Source organism: Cebus imitator, unplaced genomic scaffold, assembly GCF_001604975.1.
Source record: "Cebus imitator isolate Cc_AM_T3 unplaced genomic scaffold, Cebus_imitator-1.0 Scaffold193, whole genome shotgun sequence".
NCBI classification, from domain to species: Eukaryota; Metazoa; Chordata; class Mammalia; order Primates; family Cebidae; genus Cebus; species Cebus imitator.
This window is the reverse complement of record NW_016107508.1, coordinates 2,583,613-2,604,411: the sequence shown is the minus strand read 5'-3', so window position 1 is coordinate 2,604,411 and position 20,799 is coordinate 2,583,613. Positions and strand designations below refer to the sequence as shown.

Genomic DNA, 20,799 nt, shown 5'->3' with positions numbered 1-20,799 from the left:
CAAAGCAACCCCATAGGGTAGATGGTATTAGCCACATTTTTTTTTTTTTTTTTTGAGATAGAGTTTCACTCTTGTTGCCCAGGCTGGAGTGCAATGGAGAGGTCTTAGCTCACCACAACCTCCACCTCCCGGGTTCACACAATTCTCCTGCCTCAGCCTCCTGAGTAGCTGGAATTACAGGCATGCACCACCACGCCCAGCTAATTTTGTATTTTTAGTAGAGATGGGGTTTCTCTGTGTCACGCTGGTCTCGAACTCCCATCCTCAGATGATCTGCCTGCCTCAGCCTCCCAAAGTGTTGGGATTACTTACAGTCCTGGCCCTAGCCACATTTTTCAGATAAGGAAACAGGCAAAATTTTCACACGTCACACAGCTAAAGAGAATTGGAATTGGGTTTCTAGTCAGTCCAACTCTAGTGGTATATCCTTTATCTCTTTTCCAGCAAGATGCCTGCATATAAGAATTTGTTCAATTTCAGAGAATTCAGGCATCCTGTAGGTCCCAGAGTTAGCTCCCCCTGCATTACAACAGAGGGCTATATGTGGTATCTTTTTGCAGAGAACTGACATCCCCATGAATGCTTTCCCTTTGTTATGCTGTTCTCATTACCCCCTAAACACTTAAATGTAAACATTTTAAATGCCATATTAGATAACACTAATTTATGAAGTAAACATTAAAGAAATATCAATCTAGTCAAATAGCTTAAGAATTATTAATTTGGGCCTGGCACAGTGGCTCACACCTGTAATTCCAGCACCTTTGGAGGCCAAGGCAGTCAGATCACCTGAGGTCATGAGTTCCAGACCAGCTTGGCTAACATGGTGAAACCCCGTCTACTAAAAATACAAAAATTCTCTGGGTGTGGTGGTGCATGCCTGTAATCCCAGCTACTCGGGAAGCTGAGGTGAGAGAATTGCTTGAACCTGGACAGTGGAGGTTACAGTGAGCTGAGATGATGCCACTGCACTCCAGCCTGAGCAAGAGTAAGACTCCGTCTCAAAAAAAAAAAAAAATGTGTCTGTGTGTGTGTGTGTTTTCATGGCTTGAAACCATTGTGCTTTTGCCGCCTCTACTAAGTAAAGTTATTCCCTAAAAGTTTTCAGCTGCTTTTCCATCTTTGTCTGCTTTTGTCTCTCACACAACTTGTCAGAATCTTTAAGAAGAAAGAATATAAACATTGTGTATCTTTCCACACACAAATAGCATGAATCTCAGTGATTGCTACTTTCCCATTAGAAAGGATTAATGTTCTCCAGGTAGACAGTCTTCTCATTTCCTTTCTAATATTCACTTGGTTTTGTAGTCAGTGATGGATTTTTTTTACAGAGCACTAGGGGAAGGAACTCCTGGCAGCTTCCATAGCCTGGTGGTACTTTTTTTTAATTTAACTTGTAATAGGTTACACATACACATGGAACAGAATTCAACAGGGTATTCAGTGAAGAGTCCCACACCCTTTCAGCTTCGTTCCCCAGCCACTCAGTTGCCCTTGACAGATTGCCTCGACAGATTCCTGTGTACCCTTCCAGATAATCCAGATTGTCTCAGAACATATCCTAAAATGTATTAAAAGAGAACATAAAAAGATATTTAGATTGGAAGTATAGTATTAGTAATGCCTGACTGACATTTAGCTCTTGCAGGAAAGTAAGACTTTTTTTGAGGCAAGGCCTTGCTCTGTTGCCCAGGCTGGAGTGTTGCAGTGGCATGACCACAGCTCACTGCAACCTTGACCTCCCAAGCACAATCAATTCTCCCACCTCAGCCTCCAAGTAGCTGGGACTACAGGCATATGCCACCGTGCTTGGCTAATTTTTAAGTTTGTTTTTAGAGACAAGGTCTCACTGTGTTGCCCAGGCTGGTTTTAGACTCCTGGGCTCAAGAGATATGCCCCCGTCTAAGCCTCCCAAAGTGCTGGGATTACATGCATGAGCCACCATGCGTGGCCAAGACTATTAAAATGGACAGAGACTTGAAAGATACACTTCTGTGTGGATAAATGGTCATGTACCACATAATGGTGATAGTTAGCAGCAGACCACATGTACAACAGTGGTCCTATAAGGTCATGTAATAGGTACTTTCACAGTACCTTTTTAATGTTTAGATGTGTTTCGGTGAACAAATGCTTACCATTGCATTACAGCTGCCTACAGCATTCAGTGCAGTGACATACTGTACAAGTTTGTAGCCTATGAGTAGTGGAGTATATACCATGTAGCCTAGGTGTGTAATAGGCCTTACACTATCTAGGTTTGTATGCATACACTCTGTTTGCATGATGTATGTATACAAACATACACTGTGTTGATGATGAAATTGCTTAACAATGCTTTTCTCAGATCATATTCCTGTTAAGTGACCATTTTAAGCAACTTTAAGACTACACTCTGTATTATGCCTCTTCACCTAACAAGGACAATCAAATTTAAAATATTAGCTACAAGGATATAAGACACAAAACACAGAAAAGTTCAACTTTTAAAAATTTTTTGCCAAACTATAATGCATCCTTGCCTAAAATGTAAATTATATTCTTCCCACTCTACAGAGAAGTGGCAAAGTTAGGTGTGTTCTGAGAAAAGAAAGCTGAAGTAGATAAAAGGAATAGGGGTACAAAGAGCAACCTAAAGTGATTAGGATTGTCCAGTCTGTCAGAAAGGATATTGCTAAGGTGGCCATAAATACATTGCAACAAGTAGACCCTAAGGTGAACCCTAATGATCTCCATTTTTGGGTATTCACACAGTAGAGGGTTATATATAGGTTCTACCCCTTGCCATTCTCACTCCACCTGAGAATTTAGGTAGCCCCCCCATTGTGTACTCATAGCCTTTTGTACACCCCTTTTGTAGTACTTACTACATAGAGGTGAGATTGCCTACTTCCTCTTCTACATCTCCAGTACATTGTTAGCTTCTTGAGATCGAGAGCTGTATTACTCATCATTGGATCCCTCACATATAGTAGAGAGCCTGCATAAAGCTCAATAATTTCATTTTAAATGAAAGTCTAGAAAGGTGACCTGGAATCCAGGGCTGCATGGCCCATGGGCTTGACCAAAATCTAGAGTGGCAATTAAAAATGACAGTACTTCTTGTAGACCAGTGTTAAGACTGAAGATTTTTGTATTCTTTCTTAGCCTGGGTTCCCTGCAAAAAAGTAAAGCTTAGTATGAGGACTTGTATGCAAATAGTTTGTTTTGGGAAATTCTACCAGAGAATAGGAGTGAGTGACTGAAGAGGAAAATGGAATGAGAGCAAGCCAATACAAGTATGTATTCTGAACTGATCACTGCCATGGTCAGTAGGGTATAATTGTACTGGAACTCACTAATGAGCCACATGGAATGTACTTCAGGATTGTCTACCAGAGGGAAGAAAGAGGGGACATTTACCTACCAGCTTCTATCCCTCCGTTGGAAAAGTGTTCCTGTAGGGTGTTTACTGCCTTGCATCTCATGGTTTGTATATGGACAGGTGCCTAACATTCCCAGAGGTGCTGACTCCAAGGGTCGGAATTTCCACAGCAGAAAACAAAGGATATAAAGGTATGGCTGAGGCAGGGTGCTGTAACTGGGCTGCTGTGGTGAGAAGCAGAGAGATTGTGAGGTGGGCACGAGTTGTTTAATGTAGTCTACTTCTTTCATCACTCAGATCAGTTTGTATGCTCCATTATCACCGAATCTTCAAGATGGTGGCCAGTCACACCTCTGCAAAAGACTCAAATCAGGGAAGAGGATGGGATTAGTCACAGGCTGGCTGCTACAGCTGGCTGGAAATTTTATCTTATATTCTCATCATAACTCATCCAGGTTCAATCAGGGAAGCTGAGCAACTCTGACTTACAGGTTAAGGGAACTATTCTAGGAATTGGACCTTAAACAGTTGTAGAAGAAACTAGGGAAGTGAGTACAAAAGGGAGAATAGGATATGGAGGAGTTACCAGCTAGTCAACCTGAGAAGCCAAGTGCATCCAGCCACCAGAGTGGGACTGCAAAGGGCAAGCTCACGGCGAATGGCTATTGTGTCTGGGTTTGCAGCCATGCATCTGGGGGTGAGCACAGGGCCAGTGTTGGTCAGCAAGGCTGCAGTGGGAAGAGCTGAATACAGAGCAGAGGAAAAACTAGAGCCTTTGGCACCTCTGCAACTAGCAGTCACCACATCTAGCTACAGTGACTTTTAGAGAATAATGGACACCACCTCATGTCTGATTTCCAAATTTCACACATTTTTAGCCAACTCTTAACTTGGAACCATAGAGGCATGGAGATGATGGGGAAACAATTCTCAGCATAATGTCCTTCTTCCCTACCCAAACTAGATTTTCATCATTCTTTGCCTACTTCAGTTGGCCTAGGCAGCCTACGAGGTGTGATCCAGACCTTCATCCCAGAGGTATTTGAGCTCTTAGTTTCTTTATCAGTAGTTGCTACAATCACTAGGTCTCTGTTATTCCCTCAGTAAAGAAGCACCCGAAGATGCTGCAGTGAACCCCCTGGGTTCTGAATGAACTGCTGTTGTATTGCCACAGACCTTGTGCCCTGATCCAACACAGTCAAGATCCACTTCTACAAGTGTACTTTCAAGACCTGCCAGTGCACATAGCCAGGTCTTATAAAGCTTTGGGTGTCTACACTCTTTACTCCAGGAACAGAGACTATATTTTCCCAGTCAGACTATGCTGGGAACATGATCCTCATTATTGGTTTGGAGATAGGGGGAGAGGGCAGGAACATATCTTAAAAGAGGAAAAGAATTATCTTTTCAGGCACCTGCGGGGTCTCCAGATAAAAGAGGCTGCTGCTGTCTAGCAAGGAGTTGGGGGAGCTGCTTCTCCTAGCCCAGAAAATTGAGGTAAATCTTGGAGTTTAATATTCTCAGCTGAGCCCCTCAAATATCCGCATTCCGGGTTTCTGTGTCCAAGTGTTCCTACCAGGACCCAGATTTTTATCATAGAACACTTGTCAAGGCTTTCATTTGTATCTCCTTGGTAGTTCTGATATCCTTAAAATGAAATCTTGAGCCTGAATTTTGGCAGTCTGCCCTGCAGCTGCAAGAAACAGGGTCTTTTAAGACACTGACCTGGAAGTCTTCGGATTTTGAAGAATGCCTAGATTTAAGGGTTGGCTAACCTGAGCCTGTCATTCTCTTTGTTCGTGGTTCTGAAGCTGTTAATGCAGGCAGCTTCTAAGCCTTATAGTGACTAATCTTTCCATTCCATTCAAGTGCCACCATGATTGGTGATCTGATACTTTACCTTCCACATGTACCTCATTTTAATCAGCTCCTTGTATTATCATGCTACTATATGCAGGGGTTATCACCATGCCACCTACCAGTACGAATGGGATGGGAAGACCTTTTGCCATTTGGTCAATGAGTAAGCTAGATCTAGAATCTCCTTCAAGAACATTGTTTTCTAGGGCCATTTCTGTTACTAGCTATCTTTGCTAGGTGTCTTCTCCCATTCTCCGCAATCCCTGCTGAAAGCACAGCCCAAATCATAGGCTTAGATGCAGATCATTTATTTGGTAAGTATCCCATGAACAGGAGCGAGGGGGAGCAGTACAAGAGTGGGTCATTGAGCTGGTTAGCACTGCAGGCACCTGGATTTAGACTCTTCTTCAGAATTGTCCTCTTGATAAATAGTAGAGAGGAGCATTCATCCAACCAGCTCAGAGTCACAGCATCTAAGGACCAACAGCGCAGAACACTGAGACGCAGGTTGACTTGTCTTCTCGCCCTTGTAGCTGACTCTCATTTTTTGCTTTGGATCAGGTATGATGTGATGATTGTGCTGTTTTAGAAAACTTAAACCTTTCAGCAGTGTGCCCTGTATGCGTTGGAATCCTGGATGAAGGGAGACAGTAGGAAGTTTTTCAGTAATTGGTATTTGAGATGCTAAGGATTTGAACAAAGGTGGTGTTATAGTGGGAATGGAAGAGAGGCTAATTGAAGGGTGTTCTGAAGGACAAATCTGTAGTTTACAGATTGTAAACATTGACTGGTTAGATAATGAGGTCAAAGGAGGGCAGAAAGGCAGAATAGAAATGTAAGATTTCTGGCTAGAAAAGATTTCTAGGATATTGTATAGACACATTCCTCACCAATTTCCAGCATAATCCTTAGAACTTTGATGGATTCTTTCAGCTGACATGAGAAAATAAGACAAGATGTAGTTTTGTTTGTTTTGTTTTGAGATGGGGTCTCATTCTGTCATTCAAGCTGGAGTGCCGTGGCGTGATCTTGGCTCACTGCAACCTCTACCTCCCAGGCTCAAGCAATCCTTCCACCTTAGCCTCCTGAGTAGCTGGAACTACAGGCATGCACCACTACACCCAGCTAATTTTTGTATTTTTGTAGAGATGGGGTTTTGCCATATTGCCCAAGCTGGTCTCAAAATCCTGAGCCCAAACCATCTATCCATCTTGGCCTCCAAAAATGCTGGGATTATAGGTGTGAGCCACTGCACCCGGACAGGACGTGTTTTAATCTGGCAGAGGCTAAGTGAGAGAGTCAAGAATTTATGATATAGCTGCCTGAGTTTAAAACTCATGGTCTTTGTTTTACTTCCTGCCACAATCATTTCCTTTATTCCTTAATTCCTATTCTCAGGATTAAGAATCAGTTACTTACTGGTAAGAAAGAACTGAAGCAAGTTTTCTTTCAACCCCGTTTGTACTTCAAGTCTTATTTCTAATTCTGGCGCCTCTGAAGAGTCAGCATGCCAATTCTAAGGCCAGCCCTGCTCTAAACTTATGATCTTGTTTTATGTTGTATGGCAAGCTGTAATCTCCCTGTTCCTTTCTCCTTTCCCCCTTGCCTGTTTCCTCCTTCCTCTTTCCACTCCAACCTCAGTGTGAATCTGGAAGCTCTTTATACGTGTCCTAATGGACGTGAGCCATTGAAAATGTTTCCCGGTGGTATTGGTGAAACAAGTAGGGTGGCATTCTAGGAATAATAAATCAGGGGGAAACAAAGTCAGATCCTGACACTGTATTAGAACTGTCAACATTGAGGCTTTTTTTAGTTACCAGAGGAACAAACATGAAGAGAAGAAACAAAAATTTATAATGAAAACAGAAAGTGATCCTATTTAACATACAGCAGTATAGTCATTTGTGTTACTGATTTTCAAATTAATTTGTTAGCTCTTTTTGTCTCAACCTTGGTCATTCATTCATATTGGTTATGTGGCTCAACTTTTTGAGGGAAAGTATTTTTGCCCACAGTAAGGATTAGAAAGAAAATATCCTGGTAAAAGACAATAGAGGAAAGAATTAAATAAATTGGAGATGGACCTGTAAAAGTGTGGTTATCACACAAGCAACAGAAATTTTAAGAAGTTGACTTTGTACTACAGCCAGCCTCCCAGCAGCATCACTGAAACTCTGCCTGAGCAGAATGTACTGGTATCTTTTATCTATTAAATGCCTTGGCTATAGATGGAATTTTTCTGTTACAAGGAAATTGTTAATAAAAGCTTTTTTTTTTTTGAGACAGAGTCTTGCTCTGTTGCCCAGGCTGGAGTGCAGTGGTGTGATCTTGGCTCACTGTAACCTCTGCCTCCCTGATTCAAGCGATTCTCCTACCTCAGCCTCTTGAGTAGTTGGAACTACAGGTGCCCACCATCATGCTTAGCTAATGTTTGTATTTTTAGTAGAGATGGGGTTTCACCATGTTGGCTAGGCTGATCTCGAACTCCTGACTTCAGGCGATCCACCCACCTCAGCATGAGCCACTGTGCCTGGCCAAAAAGTTTTATTAACAGCTGGGCGTGGTGGTGGGTGCCTGTAATCCCAGCACTTTGAGAGTCTGAGGCGGACAGATCACCTGAGGTTGACAGATCACCTGAGGCCAGGAGTTTGAGACCAGCCTGGCCAACGTGGCAAAACCCCATCTCTATTAAAAATACAAAAATTAGCCAGTCATGATGGCAGGCACATGTAATCCCAGCTACTCAGGAGGCTAAGGCTAGAGAATCACTTGAACCCAGATGGCTGAGGTTGCAGTGAGCTGAGATCACACCACTGCACCTCCAGCCTGGGCAACAAAAGTGAAACTCCACCTAAAAAAAAATTAAAAGCTTTTGAGTTCATTTAAAAAGCTAAATGGTTTTTAGTCAACCACTGCTGTGTAACAACCAGCCTGAGGACTTCAGTGGTATAACATTTATTTCTCACAAGGGTTAGGTGGGGCATTTATGCTTTGGTTTGCAGCAGCTGGGGCCTCTCTGGTTGCCACTGTGGGTCAGCAGGGGTGGCTCTATTCCCAGTGCTGCTCATTCTCCTCCTCGTTCCAACAAGCTAGTCAGAGCATGTTTTTCACATGGTAGGAGGCAAGAAGGCAAGCCCAGTTCCCAAAAGTGTGAATGGACTCTAGACAGAGCAGTACTGTTCAAAGTATGTCTGCAGTGAGTGAGATAGGTACAGAAATTCACAGTAACCATTTAGAAACTTTAAACAATGGCCACAATATTCAAGCAGTATTTTTGCCAAATTTTACTAAAGTATTGGTCCACAATACATTGGAAATTTTAAAAGGAAGAAAAAACCATAGCATGACTCACGATAGTTTGTGAAGTGCTGAGAGAAAATACGTGACATTCTGCTCACTAGAACTGAATCCCTGTGCTGCTCAGAAGTAAGCATTCTGAGCTGTGTGTGTGTCTTAGGTTTGTGTTAGGATCGCTTTGTCACCAAGAGTCTGACCGTCTCTGAGTGTGCTGATGGTTTTGGATCTACAGGACTTGTCCAGAATTTACCAAGGATATGGCACCGTGTGAAACCTCTCAGCACCCACTTGTTGGCCTTTCCCTGCCAACATCCCTTCTGCCTTGCTGCTGTATTTACATTTTTATTCCAATGTTGCTAACCCTGATAAAGTCGTATTATCACTAATTGAAATCCTTTACCATCATATGAAAACATTAATTTTGACATCATAAGTCTCTTTATACCAACATTCCAGTTTTTTACTTGTCTTCCTTTTACATTTTTTAGTTAATATCACCATGTTTGATATATTTGTAAGGTGCTTTCTATTCATGAGGAAGTAGCTCTAAGTAAGTAGGTTCTAATGAGCATTGATAAGTAAAAGTCCTAAGTTAGGGTCAGGTGTGGTGGCTCACACCTATAATCCTAGCAGTTTGGGAAGCCGAGGTGGGTGGTTTACCTGACGTCAGGAGTTCTAGACCAGCCTGGCCAACATGGTGAAACCTCATCTCTATAAAATACAAAAAATTAGCTGGACATGATGGTGGGTGCCTGTAATCCCAGCTATTCAGGCGGCTGAGACGGGAGAATCACTTGAACCTGGGAGATGGTGGTTGCGGTGAGCCAAGATAGCACCACTGCACTCCAGCCTGGGCGGCTGAGTGAAACTCCGTCTCAAAAAAAAAAAGTCCTAAAAAGGAGGAAGGAGGAACTTTTGGGAGGGGAAGGAAGGATATGTTTAGATAGGACTTGTCTTCTTCCTAGCTGTGTAACCTTGGGTAACATATTTAATCTTTGTGAGTCTTAGTTTTCTCATCTGTAAAATGGAGATAATAAAAATGATGATAATAATACAACCTTCTTTGAGAAGAAGTGCTAAAATTAAATATTCTACAGTAAGCATTAGCACAGAGCCTGGTACCCATACCTAATACATTTTCAAGAATGTTAGCTATTGTTTGCTTTTAGTTAATTACTAGGTGCCAGACACTATAGAATCAGATAAGATGGAACCCTTACCAAAAAGGAACTTAGTCTGGTGGAAGAGTCAGACATGTATATATAAAAGAAAGATGTAGTAGTAAGAGAGTTTTGTGCTGTTACAGACAAAAACAGGGTAGAGAAACTTTTAGGTAGGAGGAACACCTGACCTAAGGAGTTGAGGAGCAGGATCAAAGTAGGCTCTTAGAAGAGGCAATATCTAAGCTGAGACTTAAAGATGCAGAGGAGTTAAGACAAGAGTTAGGGACATTTCAGAAAAGTGGAACAACATACACAAAAGCCTGGAGGTACGAGCGTTTGGTGGAATTCTGGGTAATTGGAAGGGACGCAGTATGACCGGGGTATAGAGTACGTGCAGGGATGGGGCTCGGGAGTAGCTAGGTGCCAGATCCTCAAGGGAGATGTAGCTTGGACTTTATCTTGAAATTTGTGGCATAAGCTGTTGAATAATTTGTTAAAGAGGCATATATAATTTACATTTTAAAAGATCATTCTGGCAACAGTACAGAGAGCAGATTTAAAGGGGAAAGACTGGAGGTGGGAATTTTTTTAAAGGCTGTTTCAATAATGCAGGGGGAAAGTATCAGGTTCTGAAAAGGAGGTGGTACAAATTTAATGGAGAGTCTGTGGAAGGGTTGGCTTTAAAAGAAGAATGAACAGCATCTGATGATAGATTGGATATGGGCTCCCGGAAAAGGACCCAACAATAGTACTCAGATCTGTGGCTTTGGTGACTGAGAAGAACCAGATTTCCCAGAGAAAATGAATTGACTTTGGCATTTAGGATGTCTGTGCAAAATCCATGTGAAAATAAGGTGTGACTAGGAGTCAGCTCAGGCTTGGAGTCATCAATAGGGAAGTCAGGGATAAAATGAGGTGAAGGCCTTGGGGCAGGCGACATCACCAGGCAGTGAAAAGAGCTGGGTATTCATGGTACTCGGCTTAGGTACTCCAGACTGCTTGAACAAATGTAAAGTGTCAAGAGTATGGTCTCATTTAAATCCCATAACAACTCTATGAGGTAAGAAACAATCTCAGCGTTGCAGATGAGAACATTTCAGACTCTTAAGAGTTAAGTGATTTGCCCAAAGTGATTTTGCTACTGAGTGGCAGAGCTAGGATTTCGAATCCAATCTGTCTGATTTTAAAGCCCTTTTTTTCCCTATTATATCCTACTTCTTTGTAAACCTCAGCAGTTTAAATATCTGTGATCATGTGATCTTATTTTTCTTTACCTCTGCCTGCACCCTGGTTCAGTAGGACTGTGACACATCATTTTAAATAACCAGTTTCTCACTCATTTCCCCTGCTTCACTCCCAAACACATCTATGAGATTGCCTTTCCTATCAGATCGACTCATCCCAGTCAATTCTATTCCAACATCCACTTTAAAACAACAGGCCAACGGAAGTCCTCCACTCACCACTAAATGAGGTCTGTCCTCCTCAGCTTGGCATTCAAGGCTCAAAGGCACATCATAAAATGAAGACTGTTGAAAACTTTTCCATATTTCCAACTTCTCATCAGCACATATTCATGCCTTTGGGTGTCATCTATATGTGGATATAAATGCAGTGGTCTCATTGTGTTCCTTATACTATTTTATTGTAGTGCTTATTATTTTAGTTCTTAGAGTAAATCTTTTTTATTTGCTCTGTATCGTCTTTATAAAAATAGTTTTGTCTTTGTGATGGAATCAACTTGGATGTCTTCTGACCTTAGTTCCCTTTCCAGTGTAAGGGTTCGTTATACTCCGTTCCTAATGTGATGAGCCAGCCTCTGCTCTGACACTTTCTAGAGGGATCCTTTTCTTGAGGGGAGAAGAGGATAGAAATTCTAATTGTTAGAAACTTCTTATCATTGAGTCAAAGCCTCCCTTCTTTTAACATCTGTTTGTTTCCTAGGAACAACAGATAAATGAGTTATTTCTCCTCTGCCTTATGAACAGGCATTTAAACACAGTTTTTATGTCTCGCCTCAGGTTTCTCTTACATAACCCAAATAATCTCTTGCTTGGAGCTTTTCTCCTGTGATAACTGGCAAACTTTACCCTCCACTATTCCCTTGCCCTCCTGAGAATCTTGCAGTTTGGTCAGTGCTCATCTAAAGCACAGGGCATAAAACAGCACAGCACTTCACAGAAAGCAGTGCAACATTAGTTCTTTGATTATGGCTTGATGATTGTACCTGAAAAGCCTGAGAGTGCTTCAGATCTACAGCAGATGTGTCACATTTTGCATTCATTCCGTTAAAAAAAAACCCAGATATTATTTTATATAGTTCCATTTAAGCCAAGCATCATCTGCTGTGCAGTTGATTTTCTTTAAATGTAGAACCAATTCTCCTAGTTATATTTCAACTTCATTTTGATTTTTTTTTTTTTTTTTTTTTTTTTTTTTTTTTTTTTTTTTTTTTTTTTTTTTTGATGGAGTCTCGCTCTGTTGCCCACGCTGGAGTGCATCGGCACAATCTCGGCTCACTGCAACCTCCACCTCCCAGGTTCAAGCAATTCTCCTGCCTCAACTTCCTAAGTAGCTGGGATTATAGGTACACGCCATCACGCCCAGCTGATATTTGTATTTTAGTAGAGATGGGGTTTCGCCATGTTGGTCAGGCTGGTCTCGAACTCCTGACGTAATGATCTGCCCGCCTCAGCCTCCCAAAATGCTGGGATTACAGGCTTGAGCCACCATGTCCAGCTGATTTTTATTTTTAAGAAACGGGGCCTTGCTATGTTGCCCAGGCTGGTCTTGAACTCCTGAGCTCAAGTGATCCTCCCACCTTGGTATCCCAAAGTGCTAGGACTACAGGCATAAGCCACCATGGCTGGCTCAGGTTTTAGTATTTTTCTTAATTTTTTACAATCTTGCCCCATCCTTTCTTCATTTTAAAGGGAATTTATGCACCTGTTTGGCTGGGCAAGGCTGCTTTGATTAAATCTCATGCAGGGCTGCTCCCAGACAGCAGAGATTCTGCCTCCAGGAGCTAAACCTAACTCCACATGATTTAGTTAAGATGCGAAGAGTCTGGGCACAGTGACTCACGCTTGTAATCCCAGCACTTTGGGAGGCTGAGGCAGGAGTTTGAGATCAGCCTGGGCCAACATGACGAAACCCCATTTCTCCTAAAAATACAAAAGTTAACCAAGTGCAGTGGTGGGCACCAGTAATCCTAGCTACTCGGGAGGCTGAGGCAGGAGAATCATGTGAATCCGGGAGACACAGGATGCAGTGACTCAAGATTGTGCCACTGCGATCCAGCCTGGGCAACAAAGTAAGTCTCTGGCTCAAAAAAAAAAAAAAAAAAAAAAGTTGAGAGAGGTCTTCCAAGGATCAGCCCAGTGCTAAATGAGCCCTCCTTCTTTTCACTGCTGGTCTGCCCTCAGCAGGGTGTAGGCCATGAAGAAAGAACCCCTTTTTTAAGTCTGAACACCTACTTGCTGTGTAACTTCACGCCACTCTTTTTCCCTCTCTGGGCCTCAGGTTCCTTTTTTCCGTAGTGGGAGGGTTACAGCTGATGACTGCTGAGGTCTTTCTGACTAGGAAATCCTCTGGCTCCAGTTGAAGCTTGCCACTAAGGATCCTGCAGACACCTCCCCCCATAGCTGCCACCCATGCCATATGGCTGGCGGGGCTGAAGGCAGGCCAGGAACCAGCTGCAAGAACTGGGGCAGCATGAGTCCTCAGGGAGAACCCACGAAACAAAGGGAAGCCAACGTTCTCTTGCCAACACAGGGCCGCCTCCCAACAGGCCCACTTCCAGGCAGCTGGGCAGTATCCACAGTTCACAAAGGACTGGCTATATAAGATGCAGGGCCCTTGTTCAACAGTTAGGAAGAATTTATGCTGGGCATGGTGGCTCACGCCTATAATCCCAGCACTTTGGGAGGCCAAGGCGGGCGGATCAGGAGTTCGAGACCAACCTGGCCAACATGGTAGAACAGCGTCTCTACTAAAAATACAAAAATTAGCCAGACAAGGTGGCAGGCACCTGTAATCCCAGCTACTCGAGAGGCTGAGGCAAGAGAATTGCTTGAACCCAGGAGATGGGGGCTGCAGTGAGCTGAGATCCAGCCAGTGAACTACAGCCTGGGTGACAGAGCCTGGGTTCGCTTGAACCTGGGAAGCAGAGGTTTCAGTGAGCTGAGATCATACCACTGCACATCATCCTAGGCAATGGAGTGAGACTCTGTCTAAAAAATAAAATAATAAATGGAATGCACGGAGTAGTACCTACTTCATAGGGTTATGGTGAATAAAGAAGACAATTAATGTAAAGGATTCAAGGCAGGACCTGGCACACGGTGAGTGCTCATTCAAGGTAAGTCATTATCACGGTCACCATCAAGTAGAAGCATTTACTTGTCCCTCCTTGTTTTAGGACTTTGGAATGGGAAACAGAATGACCAACTACTTACTAGCTGACTAATGACATTGATGGAATTTGGTTACAGTGGGCTGTCTCCTAGTCGTTTTCTTGGACAGCTTGTGGTACCTCTACCTTTGAGGCAGGTGGCTCTTTGCCATCCTTAAGCCAGAGACATGTGATGCCACCATGCAGGCCAATTTAGATATGGCAGGAAATGGGGTGACTTCCATGGGAATGGAGGTGGGTCTAGTGGCTTCCTGCTGTCACTGTCTGACTTTCCAGACCTCTGTCCACAGCCTCTGGGCATTCCTCACACCTACTGCTGCTCTCAGGACACCTGCAACTTCAGCGACACAGAGAACCATTGCCTGACAGCGGGGAGCACCCCCTCTCCTCAGAGCCACACAGGAAGGTTGGAATGAGCGTGTCTCTTTCTTTTTGCTTAAATTGAGACAGGGACTCTGCTATGTTGCCCAGGCTGATCTGGAACTCCTGGGCTCAAGTAATCCTCCCAACTTTGGCCTCCCAAAGTGCTGGGACTACAGGCCAGGACCTACTGCACCTGATCAGGGTGTCTCTTTCCTGTTCAGGTGTCAGAAGAGCAAAAGAAAAGAGGAGCTCAGGCCAGGCACGGTGGCTCACGCCTGTAATCCCAGCACTTTGGGAGGACTAGGTGGGTGGATCGCCTGAGGTCAGGAGTTCGAGACTATCCTGACCAACATTGTGATACCCCGTGTCTACTAAAAATACAAAAAATTAGCTGGGCGCCTTAATCCCAGCTACTCGGGAGGCTGAGGTGGGAGGTTCACTTGAACCTGGGAGGTGGAGGTTGCGGAGAGCCTAGATCACGCCATTGCACTCCAGCTTGGGCAACAACAGCGAGACTCCAAAAAAAAAGAAAAAGAAAAAGAGGCCAGGTGCAGTGGCTCACGCCTGTAATTCCAGCACTTTGGGAGGCCGAGTTGGGCGGATCATGAGGTCAGGAGATCATGAGGTCAGGAGTTCATCCTGGCCATGGTGAAACCCCGTCTCCACTAAAAATACAAAAAATTAGTCAGGCGTGGTGTCATGCACCTGTGGTCCCAGCTACTCAGGAGTCTTAGGCAGGGGAATCGCTTGAATCAGGGAGATGGAGGTTGCAGGGAGCCAAGATTGTGCCGCTGCACTCCACCCTCAGGGACAGAGGGAGACTCTGTATAAAAGAAAAAAAAAGAAGGCCGGGTGCGGTGGCTCAAGCCTGTAATCGCAGCACTTTGGGAGGCCGAGGCGGGTGGATCACGAGGTCAAGAGATCGAGACCATCCTGGTCAACATGGTGAAACCCCGTCTCCACTAAAAATACAAAAAATTAGCTGGGCATGGTGGTGCNTTAGTAGAGACAGGGTTTTTCCATGTTGGCCAAGCTGGTCTCAAACTCCTGACCTCAGGTGATCCACCCGCCTTGGCCTTCCAAAGTGCTGGGATTACAGGCACGTAATTACCACCGTGCCCAGTCCCAAGTTCCTGGTGAAAATGTCAAAAACTGACTTCCCACTCCACCCATCAAGTTAATCAGTGCTATTTATGAATGGTTCTGTTAACCACTGTTCTGTCATGCCATCTCCTGTCTCTTCATCTTATCTGCAGAGATCTCATTTGTACATACAACACATTTTTATTTAGCACAGGTTTAGCACATGTGCAAGAAGACGCTAGGAATACATTGAAGATAGCAGTCCCTATCTTGTGGTGCTAATAGTTTAGCAGCATCATGAAGTATTTTCTAAATGCTTTGTGGAAATCAAGTTACACAGTTATCTATGATATTTCTCCTCATCTGGTACCATATCAGAAAAGGGAATGAGGGATTGCTTTTTGTAGATTTCATATTGCCACTCATTATCTTCTGTCACTTAAAATTGGGATTCACTCCTTTTGTCTTTATACCTTTCATGGTTTCACAGTTAGCTTTGAATTTTAGAAGTCTCCGGAGTTCATTTGTGCCCTTTTTGTGTAGCCATATTTTTGGTGGTGTTTATGTTTTTATTTTTATTTTTTGAGATGGAGTCTCACTTTGTCGCCCAGGCTGGACTGTAGTGGCATGATCTTGGCTCAATACTACCTATGCCTCTCAAGTTCAAGCGATCCTCCTGCCTCAGCCTCTTGACTAGCTGGGATTACAGGTGCCCACTGCCACACCCAGCTAATTTTTATATTTTTAGTAGAGACTGGGTTTCACCATGCTGGCCAGACTGGTCTCGAACCCTCAATTTCAGGTGATCCGCCTGCCTCAGCCTCCCAGAGTGCTGAGATTACAGCTGTGAACCACAGCACCCAGCTTGGTGGTTATATTTAAACACGTGTTTTTCATTTTCACATTATCAGGATTGTTTTTTGTTTTACAGTAAACTTAATGAAAAATTTCTGTTCACACGTAGCCATTTTCACTCCCCTCATCTTTGTCATTCAGATTTTTACTTATATTTTCAAATGATCTTTCCTAAAGAGGAGAGTTGAGTCTCTTTAGGTTTTCTTTTCTTTCTTGAGTTCTTAAAATGCCACAGTTGATTTCTCCAGGATCCTGGTACTTTTCACTTCCTTTCTTTCCTAAAGAGGAGAGTTGAGTCTCCTTAGGTTTTCTTTTCTTTTTTGAGTTCTTAAAATGCCATAGTTGATTTCTCCAGGATCCTGCTCCTTTTCGCTGCTTCTTTTTAAGTTTGCCAGAATTAAGCTCAGATGAACATAAAACTTTGATATTTTGTCTATTTTCTTTTTTTTTTTTTTCTTCTTTTTTGAGACAGAATCTCACTCTGTTGCCAGGCTGGAGTGCAGTGGCATGATCTCCATTCACTGCAACCTCTGCCTCCCGGGCTCAAGCAATTCTCAGCCTCCCAAGTGGCTGGGACTACAGCATACACCATCACACCCAGCTAACTTGTTTTTTTAGTAAAGACAGGGTTTCACCATGTTGACCGGGATGAAACTCCCAACCTCAGGTGATCCGCCCACCTCAGCTCCTAAAGTGCTAGGATTACTGGTATGAGCCACCGCACCTGGCCCATGTTTTATCTATTTTCTGAGGGATTAAACTGTCAACAGTGCAGCATGTTCATACAAAGAGTGGATATCTGCATAGTCGGCAACTCGCCTACCTTATTCTGAGGTGTGCGTTCTCTCATCAGTCAGGTGTCATTCACATTCTTCCTCTAGCCAGTCTCCACCACTGCGGCCTTTTTGCCTGCTCTTCTTTCCCCTTTGGTCCATTGCCTTCCTCTATACAGTCTTACTCACATTATTGGATTTGCACATGGATGTTTGCTATCTTGAACTTGGGAGGATTCTCTGCCTTTTTCTGTAGATGCATCTCTGTAAGGCAGCAGATTTTCTATAGATGCCATAGTCTGTTGTTTACCCATCCCACCAAGTCTTGGCAATTTTCATGAGATTTTATTTATCTCCTTTAGTTCTTTTTTACTATTGTGACTTTTAAATAATAGTGCCGAGCACACTAATGTTCAGTAAGTAATATTTATGATTAATCTCAAGAAGTATTTGCCTTCTCTTTTAGGCTGTGAGGATATCATTGCTGAGAGCATCTCATTAGATACCTTAATTGCCATCCTCAAGTGGAGCTCTCATCCATATGGCTCTAAATGGGTGCACCGACAAGCTTTACATTTCCTCTGTGAGGAATTTTCCCAGGTCATGACTTCGGATGTTTTTTATGAACTCAGCAAAGACCATCTGCTTACTGCTATCCAGTCTGACTACCTACAGGTAATCATTTAAACATCTCTCAAATTCATTGTCATTCATATGTGCACCAAGAAATCCATCTGTGCTCTATTATTCTTCCACCTAGGGTAGGACAGGGGAAGAGAAATAGGCTGTGATCAGACCACCCAGGACTGCCCTCTTCATAGTTGTACAGCAGAAGCCATCTGTCTCACTGGTTCTTTATGTACACTACTACCATGACTCAACACTGAACAAGCCCAGGTCCCAGCCAAATGCACCAAAAAGAGATTGAGGCAGTAGGCAAGGTCAGAAGCACGTCCCAGCAGTGATTTTCTTGACTTCTGTTACTGTAGCTTCTCTATAGTGGTTTCTTACTTTTGGTACAGTATCACATACTTAGATTGTAGACAGTAGCTTCAGCAGCACCAAATAAAATTAATATGTAATTTCTGATCTGCTCAACTGGTTATCAAAACTCAGTGCATGTATTCTTCCAAAGTATGATAATGTTTTCAACTACTTAGGTTTAACCAGAAGTAGTTTTTAGCAAATTCTTGTGTTCTTGACTTAAATGTCAATTTAATTTGGAAATTTAAATTAATAATAGATTTTATGTATTACAGAAGTAAATACTTGCAGGCAAAGTATATTCAAGCTTAATTTTTTTTTTTTTTTTTTTTTGCATTGGCTGTCTGAATGTTATACTAAAAACTGTACAACTGTTTTAATGCTATTGAAGACATAAACCCATTGAGCCACTTCCTATTTCTTTGTATTTGTACTAGAAAATGATAAAAATGCTACCATTTCAGTCAGAAATGCAGTGGAGAGTTAAACAATCCACTCAGCATCTGTGCTTTTCCTTTGTGTGATGCTTTGATTGCAGTACAGATGTCACACTTGGGCTTGATTTATGGAGAATCTTTGTTCATTAACCTTGTGTCGTTGTCCTGATCAAGACTAGATGCTTTATGTTTGTGTTAGAAGTTGTTAGTTCTCGCCGGGCGCGGTGGCTCAAGCCTGTAATCCCAGCACTGTGGGAGGCCGAGGCGGGTGGATCACGAGGTCAAGAGATCGAGACCATCCTGGTCAACATGGTGAAACCCCGTCTCTACTAAAAATACAAAAAATTAGCTGGGCATGGTGGTGCGTGCCTGTAATCCCAGCTACTCAGGAGGCTGAGGCAGGAGAATTGCCTGAACCCGGGAGGCGGAGGTTGCGGTGAGCCGAGATCGCGCCATTGCACTCCAGCTTGGGCAACAACAGCGAAACTCTGTCTCAAAAAAAAAAAAAAAAAAAAAAAAGTTGTTAGTTCTCTTAGATTATTGTCTTTAGGAGCTTTCTATTGCTTCTTAGAAAGTAAAGCGAAACAAAACAAAAAACTTGGAGAGCAGCCTAGATTTGCTCTAAGATTTTAAATAAAACACAAAGAAATGAGGGATACATTATCATTTCACAGATTGCACTTCACCAACCAGTAGAATACCTTGTAGAGATTGTGGTTTCTTCTGCCAAAACAAGTTGACTGACTTGTTTTTCCTGTCCCTCCAGCAGATAGTAGTCACTCTGTGTATACTCTATACTTATATTTTCATTTACTTATCTCTATCTTGTTCCAAAAGAGAATTTAAGGCAGCTATATAGAAACCACATAGTAAGATAAATTTGAAATAGGAAGTGGGGTTGCTTGAGGCCAGAAGTGCGAGACCAGCCTCGGCAACAGGTGAGACCCCATCTCTACAAAAAAAATTTAAAAAATTAGCTGGATGTGGTGGCACACACTTGTAGTCCCAGCTGCTCAGAAGGCTTAGGTGGGGAGAATCCCTTGAGCCCAGGAGGTTGAGGCTGTAGGGAGCCATGATGGCACTACTGCACTCCAGCCTGGGCAATAGAGTGCAACTCTGTCTCAAAAGGAAAACCTAAAATGAAAAAATAAAATAAGAAGGGAGCAGATTACAAAAAAAGAAGATAGAAATGAAATTATAAAATTAGTTGGAGCCAAGAGTGGGGTTACTGGATAAAATATATGTAATGCAGTCTTGTGTATTTCCTATTGGTGAACCACAGATTTAACACTAAAACTTCAAACAGCCAATGGAAAGAGTGAAACATGGTAAGTTGCATGCTGTATTTACATTATGACCTATGAAAAGTTCATAATGAAATTAACCTCTTATCTAATTTCACTAAAATAAATATAACCCACTTTTTATTATAGGCAAGTGAACAAGATATCCTTAAGTATCTGATTAAATGGGGAGAGCATCAGTTGATGAAAAGAATAGCAGATAGAGGTAAGCTCAGAAAAATAGCTTGCACTAGTTACCTTGTATAAATTTTTGGTGGTTCTTATATTCCCAGAAACTTACAGAAATGCATGTCGCACATCAGTCTTGAAAATTGACACGGTTGCTTGGTAAAAATGGAAGTTTTTATGATCAGTAAAATCCTTTAGTGGACAGGGTGTAGTTTATTAAATATATCAGAAAGTCTTATTTTGCAGCTTTAAAAGAATTTTTATGTTCTTAGGTGCTTAATACATGTTGACTGATTCATGGAAGTATTAGAATGAAAAAATTCATCTAATTTCATATAATGACTAAAGTATTACAAAAGCATAATGTTGGTAAAAATGTGGAATTAGTGTTGATGGTTGCACAACAATATGACTATAGTAAGAGGATTGAATTGTATGCTTTAAAATGTTTTAAATAAATTTTGTGTTATGTGAATTTTAACCTCAATTTAAAAATATGAATACAGGCTGACCTGAGGTCAGGAGTTTGAGACCAGCCTGGCCAACATGGCGGAACCCCACCTCTACTAAAAATATAAAAATTAGTGGGAAGTGGTGGCACATGCCTGTACTCCCAACTACTCAGGAAGCTGAGGCATGAGAATCACTTGAGCCTGGGAGGCAGAAGTTGCAGCGAGCCAATATTGCGCTACTGCACTCCAGCCTGGGTGACAGAGCAAGACTTCGTCTCAAAA

The 20,799-nt window shown here is 42.6% G+C and overlaps 1 protein-coding gene across 1 annotated transcript in view; it reads left to right on the top strand.

The window, feature by feature from the left end:
- The window catches only part of BTBD7 (BTB domain containing 7), a 63,705-nt gene that overhangs the window by 18,645 nt on the left and 24,261 nt on the right, over positions 1-20,799 (top strand). Inside the window, exons 2-3 of the mRNA XM_017546981.2 lie at positions 17,639-17,847; positions 20,027-20,102. Coding sequence (XP_017402470.1) covers positions 17,639-17,847; positions 20,027-20,102 — 285 coding nt within the window. The remainder of the gene's footprint in view (positions 1-17,638; positions 17,848-20,026; positions 20,103-20,799) is intronic.